Source organism: Trichoplax adhaerens, genomic scaffold, assembly GCF_000150275.1.
Source record: "Trichoplax adhaerens TRIADscaffold_6 genomic scaffold, whole genome shotgun sequence".
NCBI lineage: Eukaryota > Metazoa > Placozoa > Uniplacotomia > Trichoplacea > Trichoplacidae > Trichoplax > Trichoplax adhaerens.
In genome coordinates this window covers 4,801,562-4,823,953 of record NW_002060948.1, presented here as the reverse complement: position 1 = coordinate 4,823,953, position 22,392 = coordinate 4,801,562, and the positions used below count along the sequence as shown (strand labels likewise).

The 22,392-nt window shown below is 33.2% G+C and overlaps 3 protein-coding genes across 3 annotated transcripts; 1 reads left to right on the top strand and 2 right to left on the bottom strand.

The window, feature by feature from the left end:
* Nucleotides 1–1,385: 1,385 nt before the first annotated feature.
* TRIADDRAFT_64031 (expressed hypothetical protein) lies at nt 1,386–6,788 on the bottom strand (the record flags this gene model as incomplete). The annotated part of the gene is made up of 9 exons (XM_002113419.1): nt 1,386–1,604; nt 1,712–1,863; nt 2,025–2,144; nt 2,239–2,347; nt 2,479–2,523; nt 2,630–2,879; nt 3,002–3,107; nt 3,493–3,634; nt 6,750–6,788. The coding sequence occupies 9 exons, from the start codon at nt 6,786–6,788 to the stop codon at nt 1,386–1,388; spliced, it is 1,182 nt and encodes a 393-aa protein (XP_002113455.1).
* A 5,566-nt stretch (nt 6,789–12,354) lies between these two features.
* Nucleotides 12,355–14,311, top strand: TRIADDRAFT_57648 (uncharacterized protein; the record flags this gene model as incomplete). Its single annotated transcript, XM_002113799.1, has 4 exons — nt 12,355–12,409; nt 12,565–12,633; nt 12,760–12,848; nt 12,947–14,311. 4 exons carry the CDS (start codon nt 12,355–12,357, stop codon nt 14,309–14,311), a joined length of 1,578 nt encoding a protein of 525 aa, XP_002113835.1.
* A 6,348-nt stretch (nt 14,312–20,659) lies between these two features.
* Nucleotides 20,660–21,814, bottom strand: TRIADDRAFT_15161 (uncharacterized protein; the record flags this gene model as incomplete). Its single annotated transcript, XM_002113418.1, has 3 exons — nt 20,660–20,944; nt 21,062–21,255; nt 21,640–21,814. Coding segments are annotated over 3 exons (654 nt in total), but the record flags the coding sequence as incomplete, so codon positions are not given.
* Between the last annotated feature and the right edge of the window lie 578 nt (nt 21,815–22,392).

Below are 22,392 nucleotides of genomic sequence, written 5' to 3'. Positions count from 1 at the left end.
CCTTGCTGAAATTATTCTAACTCGCTATATTAACTTCATCGGATCGCGTTAAAGTTTATTCGCATTATCATATACAATTCCACTTTCAGTATTATAAAAAAATATTCTTAAAATAACTATTTTCTTGTTATGTATTAGTATATAGTTTACGTAATCGTACAGTACAGAATTATAATCATCGGTTAGGCAATTATCTATAATAGCTATAACTTCTTAATTGCAACGTATTTAAATCTTATGAGTATTATTTATAAACTGAATTCAAATATTATTAATGATTATACATTAAGAACTGCGTGTACAGTAATAATGCATAACTAAAAATTAGTTATGGTTAGTTCATTACTTTGTAAAATTATTGGCTCGGTAAAATTGAATAAGCATATGTATAGGTACAAAAACTCGTTCGGATATACCTTGGAAATAATTTAATCTTAGCCACAGTATTCTATTTGACTTTAAAAAATTTAGGTTATAAGTATATTTCCATAGATATCTTCATAATGATTGGTTGTCTTATTCATGAATAACAAATTCTACTTCTCGAAGTAGGTTACATGTGTTATAGTTTACGTTGAAAGTCTAAACTAAACGAGTTTAGTTATCTATCAAAACAGAATTCCATTACAAGAATCCTTATTTGGAAACGTTCAGATTTAATCAATGTCAATAAATATTACAAATATTGCCGACATCAATTCACAGCTGCGAATAACAACGTATTTTTAACAGCAAACCAGCATTTCCCCAGTTCAATTAAATACAGTATGCTGTACACATTCTGCACATTAACTGGCATACAGTATATTTTACACAAGTTATTATCCGTCTTTTTCTGTTCTGTTACAATACTACTGCATAAGTATTTACTTTTAATTAAACTACAGTATGTGGCGGGTGCCTTAATGTTGCACAGTAAAAATCCTACGCCTGAACACATTCAAGTCAAAAATACACCACGGAAGTACTGTACATAGTAGATTACTAAATGGCTGGCTACATAGCTAATACTCGTATTTTGAGAATTCTTATATAAATAGTTCCCTTTTCTTAATCTAAACTTATTAATATGATAAACGTTACTAATGTTAGAAGGCATAGATTTGAAATCTTGTTAAATTCTGTTTACGCTTAGGATGAACCATACATTATGATAACATTAATACAATAGTCATTTTATAAAACCGTTGTTACAGAATAAATCATAATCGTAATCACCTAACAGTATAATAAGAAAATGCCACTGCCCAAGAATGACCCTTTACTGATACAATATTAAATTACTGTAAATTTAAATACAGTGACTAAAACTTTAACATAACGCTTCATTAATGCATTATAAAGCTCAGTTGTTCAGTTGCTATCGATTCTTGGCGACAAAAGAGCTAATTATCAGAGTCATCTTCATTTTCCACCGGCATATCTAATTTTTCCCAGTCATTGTCTGTGTCAGTGATCTCATTCTTTGAACTTTCGAGCCGTTCATCACCTTTAGGCTGATTATTATCTGGCACTTCTGCTTGATGTTTTGTGTCTCCAGATTTGACTCCATCATTATCTACTTTTGCTTTCTTCGAAGAACTTTTTTTCCTTTCCGATTTATTCTAATAGTATAGTCAATATCCCATTAGTATAATACCCAGTGGTTAAGTAAAAACCAAAGAAATAAACAAAGAATATTACAAATTTTATTACTACAGAATTAATTTACTTTCGTTTTCGATGATGGTTTATACTCTTGTAAACTGAAAACTGGAGTAAAAGATTCCAGGAACGAACAATCTGCAAATAACTGAGGTAACAACCAAAAATGGTACTTGCCAAGCGTAAACATCCATACTAATATGAATAATAAGTAACGACCTACACATAAAGAAAAGGATTGACATTGAAACTGATTCAAATGACATATTAATATAAAACCTTCTATTTCCGAACGTCGGCTATGATTAGTACGACAATTGCTTCTTAAATAATAGTGGGGTAATGTATAATATAGATCAATAATATATATATGTGCTTACCTATTGCCAGACAGATAATACCTATCACTATAAAAAGTAGTACCGTACTCAATTGTGACAGATAGTGACCAACCACGGCGGGCATAATTGGTAGAAGGTTATAGAGCATAAATACGGCCACTATAGTGAGTGAACAACGAAGTTTAATTATCGTTAGATTTCATAAAATTACAAAAATAGTAATAACACTAATGTGATATGAACTGCAGCTTACTCATGACTATACCAATCAGGTAATTATAGGGACTAGTGATTTGAAAAATCCAAGCGTACAAATCATCAGAGTCTAAGAACTCTTGCTCTTTATGTTCCTTTAACTTGATCTGATATTTTATTATTCACAAAGAAATAATATATCAGTGCGGAAGGACAAGTAAAGTACGGATAGCAGATATTAAGTCCATATTATCTACTTCGTAGTTTAATTAATGTAGAAATTTACTATAAAAATTACCTTTTTTTTCTTTTTCTTACCAGCATCTTTAGCACCCTCTTTCTGCTACATAATTTAAATTAACGGCTTTATCAAAATCATAAATTTTTAGCAAGCAATAACTAATGTAAACTAATGTATGAACAAAACTGGGGAATTGATAATATTATACCTCCTCTTCCGGTATATTGTCATCCTTCGGTTCCTGATCATCTTTGGCGTCTTCATCATTATAATCCTCATCTTTGTTGCTATCAGAAGTTTTGATGTTTTTAGTGGCATTGTCATTTCCCGCTTTAGTTTCTTCACTATCACCGTCATTTTTATCATGATCACTTGTACTGCTTTTTGCTACTTTAAATGGTGTCCACTTTTTCTTTTTAGCTTTGCCACATCTTACAAAGTTTCGTTGCAGAAGTAACCTACGCAAAAAATGTAACAAAATCAAAACACTCACATCTTTTCCGTTTATTTAAGCAGCAATCATAAGTAATGCCTTCTATCCCATTTCAATGATCAGAGCTAAATAATATTAATAACATACTGTTGACAAAATTCAATGGCATCAGCTCTATCCACGAATATAACTTTAGCATCATCATCACCAGTTGCCCATTTACTGTCCATAAGATAGTTAACGGCATGTTGACCTTGTGAACGAAAATTTTAAAGTGTATGAAAGGTTAAATTAAATACGCATTCGTACTTGAGAAGTGTTATATTTCCGAAAGAGTAAAAATTTTTGATGGCACAATTATTGGCGGTACGATAATGTCTTATTAATTGTTTTATAGATATATCTTAATGCAATCATTATAAAAAAATTTAAATTATGTGAAAATGACTGACACAGTAACGGTACTGGATGTTATTTTCAAGTCATTAACCAATCTAAACAGGTATGTTACTATCATTTCATTATATGCTAGGGTTAAGAACCTGTACTCTATAGGTAGATACTTTTCAAATACTTATCACGAAATATGAATAGATCAAAAAATGCCTGTTGTTATATTACATAAATACAAATACTACCAATGAAGTAGTCCACTTCCTCTTTATGCAATAGAGCTGCTTTAGTTTTTAGATTTTTTCGGAGGTCTGTTAAAATTTCTTGCACCAGTTTGGTGTCTAAAGGAGACTCCTGCTGAGGTGGTTGATCTTGCTCTTCAACTTCCTACATGAGTTATAGAAATAAGTTTAACTGACTTCTTCTTTCCCGGCAATAAAAACAAACAACAATAAGATGTATTTATCGGACATGATATAGAATAAAGATGAACGATGAAGCTCGAATATTCCGCAGATAGTCGAATTTATTTCAAAATTTTAAGCTCTATCATCATTCGTCATCTCTTACGATGGCACTGTACCACAGTCTGAATGCTATCATCCTATTTCTATTCAATTTTGTATGCAATAAATAATGGCCATTTTGTTGAATTGTGGCTTAGTACTCTTGATATCGCTTACGAATAATGAATGGCCATGCAGTGGCTTACTGTCTATGTATAGAAATCTTAATTATTTAGTGCTTTAATGTCAGTATATAAAAACTATTTAAATCTCATGACTTTCATCTTTGCAAAAATTCTATAATTAGTCTAACAGTAACGACAGACAAAATCGCTTCACTGCTGATGTTATCCTCCACAGTATTTTAATGTTTACCATTTGAAGTTATAGATAGCTAATTTCAAGAAAATAATTTTGAAAATGTCTTATATTTTTCTGTATATTTCAATCTATCACAGCTTAATTTCGGAAATTTGGTATAACCCTTATTGATGATAAAATAGTCTGCGTTAGGTTGACAGTTATCGTAACACAGTTCAAGGTATACAAACATAAATTCTGCAGTTTCTTCCTTTAATAATGCATTACTAAAATCTTAAAAGTAGTTAAATGAGCATAATCGAGCACAACTATATCATATAGACGTCACGTACGATGTCTAGTTACTGTTATGTTTCAAATATTTGGATTCAGATTCAATCTCCTTTAAAATAGAATAAATCATTGGTACAAATAATAAACAATGTTACTTTCAGTGATTTCTTTGATAACGTACCATTGTCCACAGAGATACACGTACAGTATAATAGTTAAAGGGTCAAGCTTATTACTGACAGAGTAGTAAATTAATCAGCGAGATATAAAGTTTACAAGGAAAGAATGATAAAGTAGTGATATAAGCGTAGAAGATGATCAATTTTCATAGTAATTAAGAAATTGTCGAATTCGGGTGACAATAACTATGTGAATGCTTATCCACAGTTCCTATCTTGATAGTTTATGAATAACACTTTAATAATACCGATATTTTATTGGATAGAAATTGGACTGCTTAGCTTTGAAGAATGATCTCGCTAAACATTAACTATGAACTTATAATTTTCTCCATCACAACATGCAGACTGTTCGTGCGCCATATTACCTTATAGAAAAAGGAAGAATTGATTTCTATCTTACTACTTTACGTTAATAACTATTTGCTTTGTCATCAATTTAAATTATCAGCTATAAACACTATTCAACAAAAATACAATAGAAACTTATGGAAGAATTTTAGTGAACAACAGTAATACACGTATACTGTACTACATATTGAAATCTAGGCTATAGCAACATTTGCGTATAACTAAACTGTTGGCAGAACTGAAACCATGGAAGAGATATAATTTCACTGTTAGATCAAATGTAGTAAGTATTGCAGAAATGTTGGTTTTAACAACCTTCTAATATTCGCTTTGGAACTGCAGTAGGGTTGTTTATGGTACTGGCGATGATCGAATAGAAAATTGCAACAACTCAATGTATACGTTTCAGTCAGACAGGATACAATATTCGTACGTGTGTGTATACTGCAACTAACCTCTATCGTTTTCTATATTTTAGCAAATTCTTGATCAAGTAATATATTCTAACTATGTTGATCTGAAAGTTATTGAAATAGTCAAGCTTTCAAATTTATTAGAGGTGACATAAGGTACTGCAATGGGCGATAACTCAACGTACCAATTACCATTTTAACTTAATCGTCTTTCTCGATTGTATGGAATTGTATATGAAATAAGATACAAAAGTACTATTGATCCAAAAGTTATTAAAGCAGTCAAACTTTGAAATGTATCCGGAATGATACAGCCTGTTGAAATGATCATAGTACCTTCGAATCTAGTGCCTGCTACCTGAACTATCAACCCAGTACTATCGTCTTTTCTACAGACGCTGTATTTATCTTTGTGAAGATCTTGCATCCCAAAATCAGATTAGTAAAGCTATACAAAATTTATTGTTGTCATCGAAATGGAGTAGTGTTTATCCTTGTAGGTCTTATTTTGATTATAACGGCTAAATGATGTTAGGATCACACGAAACAATTCCAATCCATGACAATTCTACCTAGGCTACAGTGATTTTTATGTGTTCTATTTTCAATCTATGCCTATATTACACTTCCAGTATAATATACGCACATATAAGATTTGTGACTTGATTGTCAAGCGATGAAATTACCTTGCACCGGAGAGTGTGGATTTGCTCTACGTACGCTACAAGTCAAAACACGTACACCATCGGCATAACCTAGATGAATTTTACTATATTAACCCTATTACAATGGAATGGAAAGCTTCTCTCCTTAGCGATAGCGAAATAAATTAGCTGGGTTCACTTTGTAAACTCAGCATTCTAGTTTTCCAATATTACCCGATATTATTCAACCGAATCTAACCAACCCTTGTGCCATTTATGCCGCTGTTAGCAATGGAACGAAACGGACGGAAAAACGATTGATTACTCTAGCACCTTATCAAAGTTTCATTAATATAGTAGTTTGGAGTATGGAGCATCGCATCTACTGGGCACTAATTAAGACTATTTCATCATTTAGTGCCAGTGTCCCTATTACTGATGTTTGTCTTCACCCAAAGGTGTCCAGCAAGTCTTAAACTTCAAAATCCACAATCACCAAGGAAAGATTATTGGCAATTTTTGCAAGGCATGGCGTCATGGTGATCAATCTGGCTGATATCTTACTGTAGCAGTAAAATTGAACTACAGTACTAGACAGTACTGTGGTATACAGTACCGTACAGTCCACTAGAAGGTATCACCCTACGGTACACCTGTACAGTACAGTGACGTTTGCACTCAATTACGTCGAGTTTGTTGGCTTATATTTTACTGTAGAGCAATTTCATTCCAAGATTCTACTACACATTACGAGTCATCACAGGCTGTATAGAATAGTTTCTCGTAGTACTCGCCAATCAGTGCTATCAACATACCATAATTACTTTTTTCCCTTTCCGTGCTCTGATAGTCATGATTTTGTTTCTGCGTCACGATGAACGATCTGATGGGAATGGAGAACTACTTTCCTTTCTATCTTCGATTCATTTGAGGAAAATCTCTGACTGAATATAATAAATAAATAATCAGTAGACTGCACCGCATCTTGTACAGTGTACAGTACACTGAGTACAGTATACAGTACAACCAAGAGTACTGTACACTGTAGCCTTGCACTGTGCAGTGCGCATGGTCGACGAAATACAGTACGGTGGCCCAAACCAATCATACAGTAGCACAGTACAGTATGCAGTAGTACTGTGCACATCATTCAGTACTGTACTGTACTGTATTTTATACTACTGTACATCTTTGACACTACCGTACAGTACTGTACATTGTACAATACAGTACAGTACTTTGGACACTGGTTTACAGTACTGCCTACAGTACTAATAGCAATAGAAATACTGTACTGTGTTACTGTAGAATATTCGTATTTGTTTGTCTTACAAGCCCCTGACGGTGACCTGAGAAAGGTTCTGTTCGGTTCAAAACCTTTATAGTCTGTATGAGGGCCTGACTCCATCAGTATTCACTGTACTTTGTTACTCGCCGAAAATTTCGCAAAAGTCGAGTGGCTTTCAAGAAAGGTTGCCACAAATTTTCTCTTAATTTATACTGTACTATATTATGACTAGAAATGACCAATGTAGAGTTACATAGTACTGTAATTTACTGTGAATGTTACATTTAAAATTCTAGATATATTCTCTTACTGTATGTTAGTTACTGTACAGTGTACTGTTCGTCATCGAACGACACAAATTTTGAAATAAATTAATATATCTACTAGGAGTTTAGGACTATATATATATATATGTCATATACACTGAGACTGAGTATATGTCACGGTATACAATCTCAGTAATAGAGATTGATAGTTCATCTGGATCAGCATCTACAGTAGTGTATTTAAAACATCGATAACCACTAGTAGAATTAGCCCTCGTGATAGTAATAATACTGTTCAGTACTTTGATGTAGCAAGTAAAAGGTTAATTTTACTGCTCACCACTACGTTCATGTATGTATGCTAGCAAAATGGTCTGTGTATACGCGCATATGCCACTTCATAGCATTCCGCTTAGTCTCATTATTATGGGATTAACCTTTCGCAGAAAAACCCAACACTTGTACTTGTTTATAGTTATCAGTGATATTTTCAATTCTTTATACTCTTCAGACTGTAATCTTAAATACTGAAAAGGGATAGATTCAATACCTCCCGTAATACTTGCAAATTCGGTCAGAAATAGAAAGTCCACTAGTATTTTGCTGTATTGATGGGATGAGTACGACATACTCGTAAGAGCGATAGTGTAGAATTGCAGTATACCCGCCAGGACGATACACTACAGTGTCGTGCATAACCGAACAAAATTAGTATAAAGGGTATCGCATTTTTTACACGTGCATGGAATCGTCAAATGCAAATAGGCATGGGTCACAAATGGCTCAATTTAGAAATTAGAACGTCAGGATACGGTATTGAGATGTGTAGTAAAATCACCATACTGCAAACCGTGATTTTGTAAACACTCAAGATAAAGCAAGTTATATCAAGTAATGAGAGATCATTGGGCTGATTCAACACATACGCGTAATACGAACTGATCACAAACGGCACATCATTTTACTAGGTTCGCTTCGTTATTTCATTTAAGTCCACCATCAATAGCAAGTTTATTATAAATAAGACATTCAATTGGTATTATAAAGCATTTGCTTGCACTAACTATGCGTATCTGCAAAAGTACTCATATGTGCGTATAATACATTGCAAGCTCGTACGGTAAATTTAAAAAAATAGTGAATTCAATCTTCTACAACATTTACAGGGTTAGAAACTACCAGTTCAACTAAACATCAACTGGGCTTTGCTCTAAGATCTCATTTAACTGTAGTATAATATTGTTAAAAACGGATATTAAATACTTGTAATTGTTTCATTGATTCTTTCGGTGATATTTTTCGGTGTTAAATAATGTTTCTAGTAATTGATATTACATCCAGAAATATAACGTACTTTTCCTATAGACAACTTTATCAGTATTAATTCGCGGTTGTCCTTCAATATTGACATTTCTAGCTAAAAATTTTAATGTTATCTATATACTAAACTACAGAAATTAGTCATGTTTCAGCCTATTTCTACAGTACCAACATCTTGTTATTAGAGCCGGGTCTCGTTTTCCTAAGGATTCAACTTTGCTAACGCATTAGGTACCACAGCTCGTGCTAAACTCTGACTCATATTCACGATTTTATTTAGTAAATTATTACGGTCCCCTTAAATAACCCTACTCTCAGTTGCCAGTAGAACTATCAAACTAAATTATCAGATTATCACATATGAAGATGTACAGTATGCTATGGAAAATTCAATAAAACCATAACGCAGAGCTACACAAACTGAAACTCCAGAACTACAAAATAACTAATGGTGCACGTTCTTAATTGCCGTATGATAGCGCATCGAATTTCTTTTACATACGAGCAATTATAAAATTATGCAGACAAATCTTTCAAGCTTCGTGTTATCGATAGATAAAGGAATTCATTCTCAAAATATAAATGGCCTAGTAAAGATGGTCTAAGTGAGAATACAACTATAATATAAAAAAATGCCAATAGTTTCTGAGCTTCGTGTTTTTTTACCAACCGCGTAATGTTTTCTGCGTTATCAAGAAGCCTATCATATTGATCACTTTAAGGACATGCTGATTTAACTACAGTAAATAACCTTAAGTATGCTATGATTCTTCACTAGGCGGAAATAGGGCTTAGGAGCTACTTATAAGGTTCAATTTAGGAAAGAATATATAACAGAAAAACTTTATTTATGTGCTCTACATAATTTATAACTCGCGTCTAGCCAACATTTATGCTATTAAATGAAAAGAAAATCGATTAGAAGAAAAGCTGAGATACTATAAAGATCTGATTTAATTATCCATAAGAGTTGGAAAATACGTTCACCTAGGTGTCATCCTATTGACTTTGCCTTATCTGTGGGATATAGCTCATCACTGTACTGTATATGAGAATTTTAGTCAACAGGACTTGTTTCGTAGTTTTAGATATTTATTTTAGGCATTTTGAAAATCTAGGCTTTCGATATGTATTTTCTTGAATTACAGTATATTATACAACTTTTAATCCTCGCTGGTATCCCTATTGTAAGGGAATTGACTTTAAAAAGTAATAGATACAAAGTTTGTTGTGGGCTCATTTAGGGATTCTCAGATTAATATAGGAATCCTCAGATAATATCTATATTTTTATATGCTACTTTTAAGGGAAACAACCAATAAAAAGCTATTTCAGGCTCATAATTCAGATTAATCTATTTCCGCGAGCAAAATAGCGTCTGAGAGATATAGATATGTACCGTACAGTGCCTTCATTCGCGCACTAGCAGTCGGTGTAAAATAATTTGTTCGCGTAAGATGCTAATACGACTAAAAAATCACAGTTATCAAATTTAATACAATAGGGCAACACCTACCAGGTCGGATCATATCATATTTTGAATTCTGCTCTATTTATTAAAACACATATATAATTAGGGTTCTTTCCTGCAAGTATATAAATGTTAAATATAAACGAGAAAGTTGATGTCAAGAAACTATATCCGAGAAATTTTCCGTAACTGGATTCTAATCGAAGAAAAATTTTTATGCAAATATTAGCAATATTGCGCCACTAAGATATTATATGATTGTGTGGAATTTATACAAAACGAAGTAAAATTGGGGCTATAGAAATACCGGCAATCAAAAAAATGAATTTAGTACATGAAATGTGCTGTATGAGTATTGGCTCAATAGGATAATTTAAAACTTAAATCTTTGGCTATTGATAGGAGAAATACCCAGAAATAAATATCATATAGTAGTCATGTAAATTTAAAACTATAAATTTATTGCCTTGATTAGGTGGAAATTAACTACTGCCATACCATAATAATGTATAATCAATCTTGTATGAGAACTTTACTTTCTTACTGTTTATAAGATCTCGACTGAATACAAATATAAAGCACAATTGGCAATTTAAGTTAATACGCTAATATGAAGCTGGTAACATCAGCAGTAACTGAAATAATATTTTAGTTCAGGTTCTTTAGCGGAACAATGATCATCATTATGATCTTAATGTTCTATGAGGTCTGTCAATGTTCATATATGTAGTAGATTATAACTGTGAGTAAAACATCCAAAAACGTTCTTAAGTTTAATTTGATTTTAAATAATTTTATATGATAACTATGCTCATATCTTAAATTTGATTAGACTTATTTTAAAAAAGCTGACACTAGTATTTTTAAAAGTGTTTATCTGAAGTCTTGACGATGTAAGACTCTAAATACTTTTGGCACGTAACGTTACATCTCTTAGATCATAATAGCTAATTGATAAAAAGATCAACGGAACCTGAAGAAATAATTATGCGTTAGACGATTATTTCTTGCAAGAAAGAGATGCCTTCATTTTTGAGTACGATACGTGAACATCATTGGCAGATTTTCAGCCATTAAAATCTCGTAAGAGTTTTGGCTAACTATAAAAATGTTGAATTATGATTAATCTAGCATCCTCACACAATTACCAACCGAATATTAAAATTATAGCAATGCTGTATCTTGTACTGAATTTTCACATCATTTTATTTAGCAGATACCGAACAAAAAACCTAATCAGCTTTGTGTTAAAACTGACACTGTACGTCATCCTTAGAAATTTATCATAAGAGCGTATCTGTCATTGTTATGATGCTATCAAGGTCACAAAATTAAGTAATGTTATATACTCTACTAGGGCTTTAAAAGTGATCGATATTAAGATAGTTAATAATAGTGCAGAGTGATCAAACATATAAGTACTGTTAACTGAACTATTTATACAAAAAAATAACATTATATGTTTGTTGTCTACCTTTACATATATATGCGTACCATTACAGTATTGAAGATCGGCAAGGAAATATCTGTAATTGATAATATATTCCTCATTATTTCATGAAAGATAAAGTAACACTCTGTGGATTTTTATAGAGTTGATTTATTAGGTCTTGAGAACTGCTTGTTTATCATTTATAGTAGAATGCAACAACTTTGCACCAATGACTTAATGACTTAAAATTATAGTGCACCATGCATCGGCTTGATCATAACATTTAGAATAACTTTGGCACTATATTATAAATATAGAATTTAAATTATGAGCAAAAGAGATTTTCAAATTGTTTTTATGAACTAGATAGAAATAAACATTATGCCTAACGACAACCAAAACAAACACTGAAATTACCGTTAAAAACAACTCCACAATACTTTCCCACATACTGTTTTTATACTATCATGAATGATACGTTCAAATTTTCATATTTTATATAGCTCTTTTCGTGAATATCAGTACAATTTCAGTTTTTACGCCGAATCGGTCAAGCAAATGGTCGTCGATTGCGTCGTTTGAAAATCAAATTTTTTTCGGAAAGAGCAAGGTTTCATCGTTTTTTGATAAAATATTTATCGACATGGCTTACTATTATGGCAAGGCATCTAGCCGGACATATTTTGGGGTGACTTCAAGTAATTAAAAATATCAATTCTAAGTTATTTAAGAATAAATTGAAAATTTTATGCTCATTAAATACGTGATGCACGTATTCTACACCATTTTTTAGTATCCATTGTATAGCCTAGGGGCAATAATCCATATAACTGTTTTACCGATTTTTCTGCAGAAATTCAGAGAGAAAAAAAGTTACAAGATCAACTAAAGTTTACTGATACTCATCTGCAATCTAAATCATGTAGGTACTATGCCTGTTCTATAATTGCTATGGAAGGAGCTCATAGAAGCTCATAGTGATATTACGTTTAAGTTCATTCATATTTATTTTATATTATAACATGATTGTCTGTACGTTAATTTTCAGCAACCAATCAGCAAGCAAGCACCTCCAATTTATCTAATACTATAATTATAATACCGGACAATCCAGTCGATAGCTCTAGCTCAATTGATGTAAATTTATAGCTAAATACAAGGCGTTTTTGATATTTAGAAAAAAAATTTTTTTTTTTCCTCTCCAGTGATTCTTCTGTAAAATTAATGTTTTACAGGAAAATGTTGGAAACAATTTTACCGATAAAAATCCTATTACCGTGGAAGAAACATTATGTGATTCATTGATTCAATTACAGCAAAGCAATAGCAGTGAGCTTGGACAATCGAAGGAAGCAGGTGTCACAGATGTGGTTATTAGTAAAGAAGATACAACTATAGCATTGGAGGAAGCAGCTTGTACCGATAAAGTCGAATCAAACATTACTGAGGTTTTTGACGAGTCGGATATAGATGAATTAAATCAGGAAGAGATGGAACGCAGTGAAAAAAAACCAAAAGATAGCAATGAATTGATAGAGGAAGAAATAAATGTGAATCGATTTGACGAATCTGGCCGACCTGAAGCCAGCGCTTTTCGTCCTAGCCGTCATGCTAGCAACTGTAAATTGAAAGAATTTGGATTAGGAAAAAAATATCCAGATAAGCACAAAGAAGTTAAGGATTTTTATCGCTATCTAAGAAGTTCCGGTAAACCGCATGGATTTGCAAGGAATATTGCTACCGCAATTAATAAATACTTATTTTGGGCATGCGATGGGAACGAACTATCATGGCAACCTATTGTAGATTCTCGAAAGTTAAGAGTTTATACAGATTTGCTCTACAAAGATGCTAAATTATGCGAGTCGAGTATTTGTAATTTTATTGGGAGCGTTGATCGAGCCAGACAGTTTGCCTGTTATCGTAGGCATTTATCCGGAATTGATTACAAGGAAGATATCTTTCTGAGCGGATTATTTAATCGCTTTAGGGCTCTTCGTAAAACGCGCGAAAGAGAGGTTCGCGCATCTTACCATAGTGGCTCGTTTTTGATAGATCCAGCAGAATTGTTTAAGGTTGTAAATCATAGCGAGTATCGAGATAGATTTGAAGAGCTAACTGCCTATGCAAAAGCACTAATTGAGAAAAAATCTTGGCAAACCTTTGATAGAAAGAGTTATACATATAGTCTCCGTTTTGTTTTAGCTCAATTACTGGTTACCTGCAGGCCTAAGTTATCTGCTCTTTGCAACATGACATTTGCTGATGTTCAAGATTGTGAAGGATCGTGGGATAATGATGGAGCCGAAATAATTATTACAATTTCAGATCGCAAAATTACAAGCATGGATGGCATGATGATTACCGTTCTTGGATATGCGAAGTATGCGCTGGAAAAATATATTCATTATATCCGCTTGGTCGTGCCATTAGTCCAAAAAGATACCAAAAATTTAGTCTTTGTGAACAGCAACGGAGGCAAGCTAGGACCAGCACAAATTAATCGACACATGGATCAATTCTTCGGTATTGCTGGCTACAATAACATTAATACAACGCGGATAACAAAGTCGATCGAACAAGGCACTAAAGAAGAATAAAACATTTGTAAATTATGGTATTCGTAGAAAATGATCTGTTGCTATAGCTACTAAGCCACGCCAGTTGCTACTTCAATTTATTGCAAATCGTGTACTACATTACTACAGACAGTACTGTATGTTAACTGTTATACCAAAATATTTAAATCATGATTAGCCATTTCTTCAGCGTATCTGTTAAATTTTCGCTAAAAAGCACACCGCCTTTATCCTCGTATACTCAGATCGTTCGCAGTTGTCTCTTTTCTGAGTGTATGATTATGCCAAATTAAACTTTGTTAATGAAAGTTGCTGACATATAGCCAGGTTTGATCGGAGTTCTCGTCGTAGATGTCTTTGCTAATTTTAACCATTCAGTATGCAAATCACTTCAAAGCTAATTTGTATTGTACAGTATAATACGCTTACAAAGTGTCTTTTACAGTATATCAAAATTAATTTTTTAAAGCCATGACGGCAGAATTGAATTCATTTGCATGCATTTTAATGAAATCTAAGCTATTGATTCACATTGTATGATTTATATCCCGCATCTAACTTGCTCCCATGGGATATTTAAAGATTACGAAACATGGTTGGCTCTTTCTAGCCTGTTCTTTTGCACGAGTCGAATTTGCCGATTGACATGTTAACTTTTTGTGCTTTATTACAACTTTAACTTTGCAATATTAGAACTAATTATGCGGTTGTTTTCAATAAACTACCGCTTCCTATTTATTAGCTCGTATTCAAACAATTATGTATATTATCAGTAATTATAATCAATTACCTCAAATAAATAGTCAATCGGTTAAAGAAAGTTTTCCAATTCTCCAAAAATAGCAGCTACATTATTTAATTTAGCTAACGTGCTATAAAAAATTGCAAGTGGGCGTTCTGGCGTCAACTCTTTATTCCATGCATGGATATAAGTGAAATGGTGTTACAAATCTGTCGACTCATTTCTTTGGACTGATTGTAGAAGCAGACTGAGCACTGCAAACATACTTCGTAATTCGCTTGTGAAAGAAAGTAGCACAGCAATGCTTCCGTAAGAAAGGAAGCATTGCTGTGCTACAAATTTGTAACACCATTTCACTTATATCCATGGAAGCATGTATAAATGCTTCCATGGATATAAGTGAAATGATGTTATAAATTTGTCGACTCATTTCTTTGGACTGATTGCAGAAGTAGACTGAGCACTGCGAATACACTCCTTAATCCGCTTGTAAAAGAAAGTAGCACAACCATGCTTCTATAAGAAATTTCGACTGATGGAGATGCAAACATAAAATTTGATTGATATATTTCGAAATGGTTCGACCATCTTGATCAAACTACAAATTTCTGCACCGTACGCTCAGTACAGTGTAATGTCTCTGTCAATGGCCAATTTCTATACTGTAGCAGACTTTCAAGAGGAAATTTCATGTTCTGACTGCAATGATGCAGAACTCAACACGCATGTACTGTACATTGTACAGTACTATACTGGACATCGATAGAACATGACGATCATGTGAGCACTGTACTGTACAGTACAGTACTGTTCAGTGTACACTGTACAGTACATAGTACAGTACAGTGTAGTGCACTGTATGGAAGTTAGTACAGTGCACAGTACGGTAGAATACAGTACTGTACAGTCTAAAGTTGAAAGTTGCCTAACATCCCTCTACATCTTTTTGAGTGGGTCCGTGTAAAACTTCTTTATTGCGGCTGTGCTCTTGTTCTTGTTGCTATAATTTTGAGTTTCTATTGCTTTGAACTAGTGTTAGACAGCAAATTACTGGCCAGAAATTAATTTATTATTTGATAAATTCTCCAATCGAGAAAGTTTACGGAATAATAAGAGTAAGTACTGTACCTATAGTATCTAGTGCTACGATTGACCGGCCTCTTTCGTCGGTACTGCTTTAAATCAACAGTTAAATTGTCTACATAATTTATTTATTTTAATTGACTTCATTTTTGTAGGAGAATGGAAGAATCGTCTAGTCGATTTAGCCAGTATCGCCAACGTTTCCTTCAACGGATTGTTCGATTAAAGTTATATGATAAAGAAACGATCGCCAATACAGAGCTTAAGCGTTGCTTGAATGCATTCGATCTAACCGCCTTAGGCGTCGGCAGCACTTTGGGTACTGGAATCTATGTAGTGACAGGTCAAGTCGCTAGGCAAACGGCAGGACCTGGCGTAATTGTTGCATTTGCTATTGCTGCTTTTGCTTCGATTTTAGCCGGTCTATGTTACGCTGAATTTGGTGCTCGGGTTCCGAAAACTGGCTCTGCATACGTCTTCAGTTACGTTACGGTTGGTGAATTAGTAGCCTTTGTTATCGGCTGGAATTTAATCCTTGAATATGTGATTGGAACGGCATCCGTTGCTCGAGCATGGAGTGAGAACTTTGATTCGTTACTTGGCAATAAAATATCCCATTATTTTCTCAATCATACGCCAATGGATATACCCGGCCTAGCAAAGTATCCTGACTTCTTCTCTCTTTTAATCACCTTATTATTAACGGCAGTCTTGGCATTTGGGGTTAAAGAATCTTCCATAGTCAACAATATATTTACGACTGTTAATCTGATGGTAGTTGCCTTTGTAGTAGGGGCTGGCTTCTTCTATGCCAATATTCACAATTGGGAAATTCCACCATCAGAGGTACCTGACCCAGCTAAGGACGGTGAAGGAGGATTTTTCCCTTTTGGATTTGCAGGCTTAGTCAGTGGTGCAGCGACATGTTTTTATGCCTTCGTTGGCTTCGATGCTATCGCTACGACTGGCGAAGAAGTGGTAAATCCGCAAAAAGTAATCCCTCGTAGTATCGTCCTGTCCTTGATAATTTGTTTTATTGCATATGGTAGCGTTTCTGCAGTGATTACTTTGATGTGCCCATATTACTTAATCGACCCAAAGGTACCACTACCACAAGTATTTGCTTACAATCATTTACCTTCCGCCCACTATGTTATATCGGTTGGAGCTGTTTGTGGGTTATCTACTTCTCTACTTGGTGCTATGTTTCCTCTCCCACGTGTTGTGTATGCAATGGCTAGCGATGGACTATTATTTAGGTACGCTTAGTTTTATAGAAAGTAGTAAAAGTAATCTTTTATTGTATTCTAACTGATTTCGTCAATATCGATTCGAGAATATTGTGAATAAAACCAGGTCGTCATAGTATAGTAATATTTTCTAGTGAATCTCGCTATTAAAAGCAGCCGAAAGCGCCTCAGATTACATTTCGATTCTTTACTGATAACAATATATTACAGAAGTTGATGAAAATTGTTATTAATACGATTTCCCAACTAGATAAGGTGATTTGATCTCTTGGTAACTTTAAATTATCGCGTAATATAATTAATTAATAATTTATGTATATTCACTGATTTATTTATGAATTATGTTACAGATTTCTTGCAAACGTTAATCCACGTTTTAAGACTCCGTTAATTGCTACTGCCGTATCTGGGCTGCTAGCTGGCCTAATGGCAATGTTGTTTGATTTAGCTGAATTAGTTAATATGATGTCCATTGGCACCTTATTAGCCTACACACTAGTGGCGGTTTGTGTTCTTATCTTACGATACCAGCCTGATAGCTATACAGAAGGTCGCAGTGGTGAAGATCCTAGCGTTCGACCAATTGATAGTTCTTTTGTAGATCCTAGCCCAATTAATTTTACTGATAGCGGAAATGAAACAGGCAATGACAAGAATGAATTAAGGGCAAGTCAACTTCATACCGTACTACAAAATAGCCATAGCTTAAATCCTGATGATACTTACGTTCCTTCTGATGAATGCCAACTGATTGAGAAGCAGTTGCCTGAACCTACTAATCGCAGTGGCCGATTGGTTATAATGTCTATTTCAGCAATCAGTGTTCTCATTCTGGCATTTAACGCAATTATCGTTTTCGGAATGGAGTATTTAGCCAAGAAAGCTTGGTGGTCAATACTTTTGCTCTGTATTTTTGGTATTGGTATCATTGCTCTCACGGTCCTCATTTATAAGCAGCCTCAAAATTCCAAAGAATTGAGTTTTAAAGTTAAATTTCTACCATTTTTGCCTATATTCAGTGTTTTCATTAACCTATTCCTAATGCTTAAACTACCTTATCAGACCTGGATTAGATTTGGTGTATGGATGGCAATCGGTAAGTCCAATTTATGACGTGAGATAAGTAATTAAGAAATTAAAACTATAAATAAATATTATAGTCTCAAATGCTACAAAAATCGTGTGCCCTGTTAGTATACCGTATAGATCAAAATAAGACTAGACATGTCATTACAGTAGGGTTCATTATATATTCGTGAACGCGTTATGATAATAATTTACAAGACTGGAAGTACATATAATCTAGTTGACTGGGTTATTTGCGATTGTTAACTGATACTTTTTCATCTATGATATACAGTCATACATACATTACGTAGTATTTAACATGTCGTAAGGAACATACCCAAAGTAGTTACAAGATATCGTGACCACCAATTTATCTTGGTGCTGACACATTACTAGGAATTAATCCATAGCATAAATTTTTTTTACATATTATGTCGAAATAGGTTTTATAATCTATTTTGGCTATGGAATGTGGTTTAGCAAAGAAGAAAGGCAAATAAAGGGAAAAATAAGCAGTAGCACTATCAATCATGGACCTGTGCATCTATAAAGGAAACAATTTTCTTATTACGAAATACCTCAGTGTTATACTGTATATGTAGCCTGCTTTAATAGTATCAACATTACTTATATCACGATATTTTTCTATGAATTTATAAAACGTACTCTAAACTTTGTATTCAGTTTATGCTATTATTACGGATGCCTTCTGCACGTAATCTATGATTCTTAATATTAATAGAAAGTATCTGTAAGAAATTTATCGTAAATTAGATCTTTTGTACATCTTATTATCCGGGATATTGACCGGCCAGTACATTTCAGAATCTCATTTTTATATTTTATATTACTATGTGTATATTCCTTAGAGGAGTTATCTGGTAAAATGCGAAAGTAGAATATTTCTAAAATACAACTGAATCATTGCAATGTTTATAAAATTTGTATTGTACTTCACACAGTTGCATTCTTAGTAGACGTTGTTAGTTAATATTATTAATAGTAATTGAAGTTTCTTTAAAAATTTCATCTATTGTTACAGGACTGCTATTGGTAACAACTTTAATTCTGTATAGTAAGTGCAGTAACGATATATTTATTGGCCATGTAAGAAGCTTTAAACCAACCAGCCAAATATTGCGTGAGAGTATCAGTCCGTGATATATTACAATATAAAGAGAAGAAGTGATATAATGAGCGCTATGTATTGGCGTATTTGTCAAATTTTAACAAGCCAGTAGAGACCGATGATATATTTTTTTATAAATTCTGTACTACATTTTATTTTGATAATAAAGTCGAAGTTTATTGAAAACATTCTATACAAGGAATGATTTCAGACCAATAGCTAATCTAAATACGAGGTGTAGATATTACCCTAAATCTAATAAAGAGATAACAAAGAAAATAACGCTAAGGTTACATATCTATTACAACACTCTTGTGTATGAGAACAGAGCCGAGCTAGTGACTGTATTAGTTGAACATGATTTCTGAATTTTTAATAGATTTCTCTTCTGAGCAAATATTCTGCATGCAACTGTTACAGCTAAAACTGCTATAGTTTCTCTTTCATTTTCATAAGGGGAGAATCCAGAGTCTAGAATATTTTTAATAGATTCCCTTATATACAATTATCAAATCCAATCAATTAGCACTTCAAATGCAACATTCAGGATTTTGTTGTATTACATGGTAATGTGGCTAATAACACTATGTGTGTTATGACTCATTATTTTATTAGTGATTCTATTGGTTTACTCATGCAGTATTAATTTTAACTTCTCAAAGTGATTAGTCAAGCATCATTAACAGTATAACTCGATGCAGAAAAACGTAATTGCTAGATAATTTTAATTTAATTATCATTATTATGATCTAAATGACAGAATTAATGAAATATTTGGTTTCTGCACTTTCCTACTTTTACTGCTCGTCGCTATGTTGTAATAGTCCTTGCTAGTATTTAAATCCTTAAAAAATATAATTTTAAACTATTTGCAATAGATCGCTATAATCCATAAGTGCTAATTTTTAGCTTCATTTTTGCCTTAACATTCTTTTAGGTTCACTTGTCTACTACAATCTATCGTATATGCAATCATATTATTGCAGGGTATACTCTTGGTTTACAGGTGAACACTCGATATACTCCATCGCAGGATTCAAATTATCATACACCGATTGATCTTCTTCTGAAAGCAATTTAGTTAATATTTCAGATGCTGATGGCCTGTCCTTAGGATAAAATTCCCAACATTCAGTCATAAGTTTCCAAATTTCGTTACTAATGCAAGTAGCCGGTCTACTCAGGGCTTCTTTTGTCTGACCACTTTTAATGATGGCAGTTACTTCATCAAAGGTATACTGATAAAATGGTGATATCGCAAATGAGAAAACTTCCCACATTAGTACACCAAAGGAATAGACATCACTTTCTTCAGTATACAGTGATCTTAGTAAAACTTCGGGTGGTGACCATCGTAAGGGAACATTTTTCATTTTCTGCATCTATGGTTGGATGAAATTTTAGGCAAATAAGTAGCAAACTAGAATAACGCATGTTTCAACATGCAATGTAAGTGTAGCTGTGCAACTCTAATACTACGTAATTTTTTATATTTTTACCTTGTAATGTTGATCAGCATATATATCTTTACATAATCCAAAATCGGATATTTTAAGATGCTTATTTTCACCCAGTAAACAATTTCTGGCTGCAATATCGCGATGTATGACTCTCAGATTGGATAAGTAGTTTAAAGCCGATGCTGCTTGGACTAGGAACCTAATGAGATCACTGTGCTCAAGATATTCAACGCCTTCCATATTGATATAATCATTATTTTGTAGCCCTTGACATAATAAATCCGACATAAAGAATTTAGTGTTAGATCTTAAGAGCATTACTATTCGTCTACCTTACTCTATTGATAAAGAGAGTTACCGGTATCGGCTATAGTTGTGAATTAAACGAAGACTAAACAATGCCATAATCAATATCATAATTATTATTGCTTCACTAACTATAAATAATATTAATCAAAATTGTTAGAATGCGGTCAAATACTAGTCTTATTAGACAAAATAACGCATGTAGTGTGAAAATTTGCAACGAAATTATTTACTATTAAGTGATGGTCAATAAGCTATTGATAAATCATTATTACTTAATTATTCTTATAGCTTAGCTAGATTTTCCTTACTCTTTCCTATTGCAACACGATGTTCTGCTTGTATAGGCGCAGCATTATTAGCTAAGTAATCGTGTAAATTTCCATTCTGCATGTATTCCAAAATCAAATAGTAAGGATCACTTGTGAATGACACACCAATTAATTTGACGATATTTTCATGGTTAAACATGGCATTAGCGGAAGCCTAAGAATAAGTAAGCATTATTTTGAGAGTTACAATAGATTGCTGTATTACATAGATGATTCTTTTAGCAATACCTTCAGCATATGATCATTAAAAGTAAAACTAGTAAAATCATGCATATATTAATTAACTGAAAGCTTTGTAAATCTAAAGTCTACTTTAAATATCGGCTTAGATGTAATCGCTCACACTATACTGGTATACTGTACATATACTTTTCGGTAATGTGTTATTAGTGCTATATTAGTTATCAAATAATCAAAATTTTACTACATTAGCTGCTTCGTATCAGCTTTACTGGGACAGACCTCGTCGATAAACTTTTGCTTCTGAGCATCACTCTCTGATGCTTTCAGTAACTTTAGTGCTACTGGTGTTTCTTTATCGTTATCCAGTAGAAATCCTTTATAAACCTAATAAAATGAATTGATCATATATGATACATATTTGAATTCACGGACTATTGATTAATGATCATATCTGGGCTATGTTTAGATATTTGAATATAATTTACTTTAATATTTACCTAAACCAAATTATTGTTCCTTACCGTACTGAAATGGCCTTCCCCTAATTTT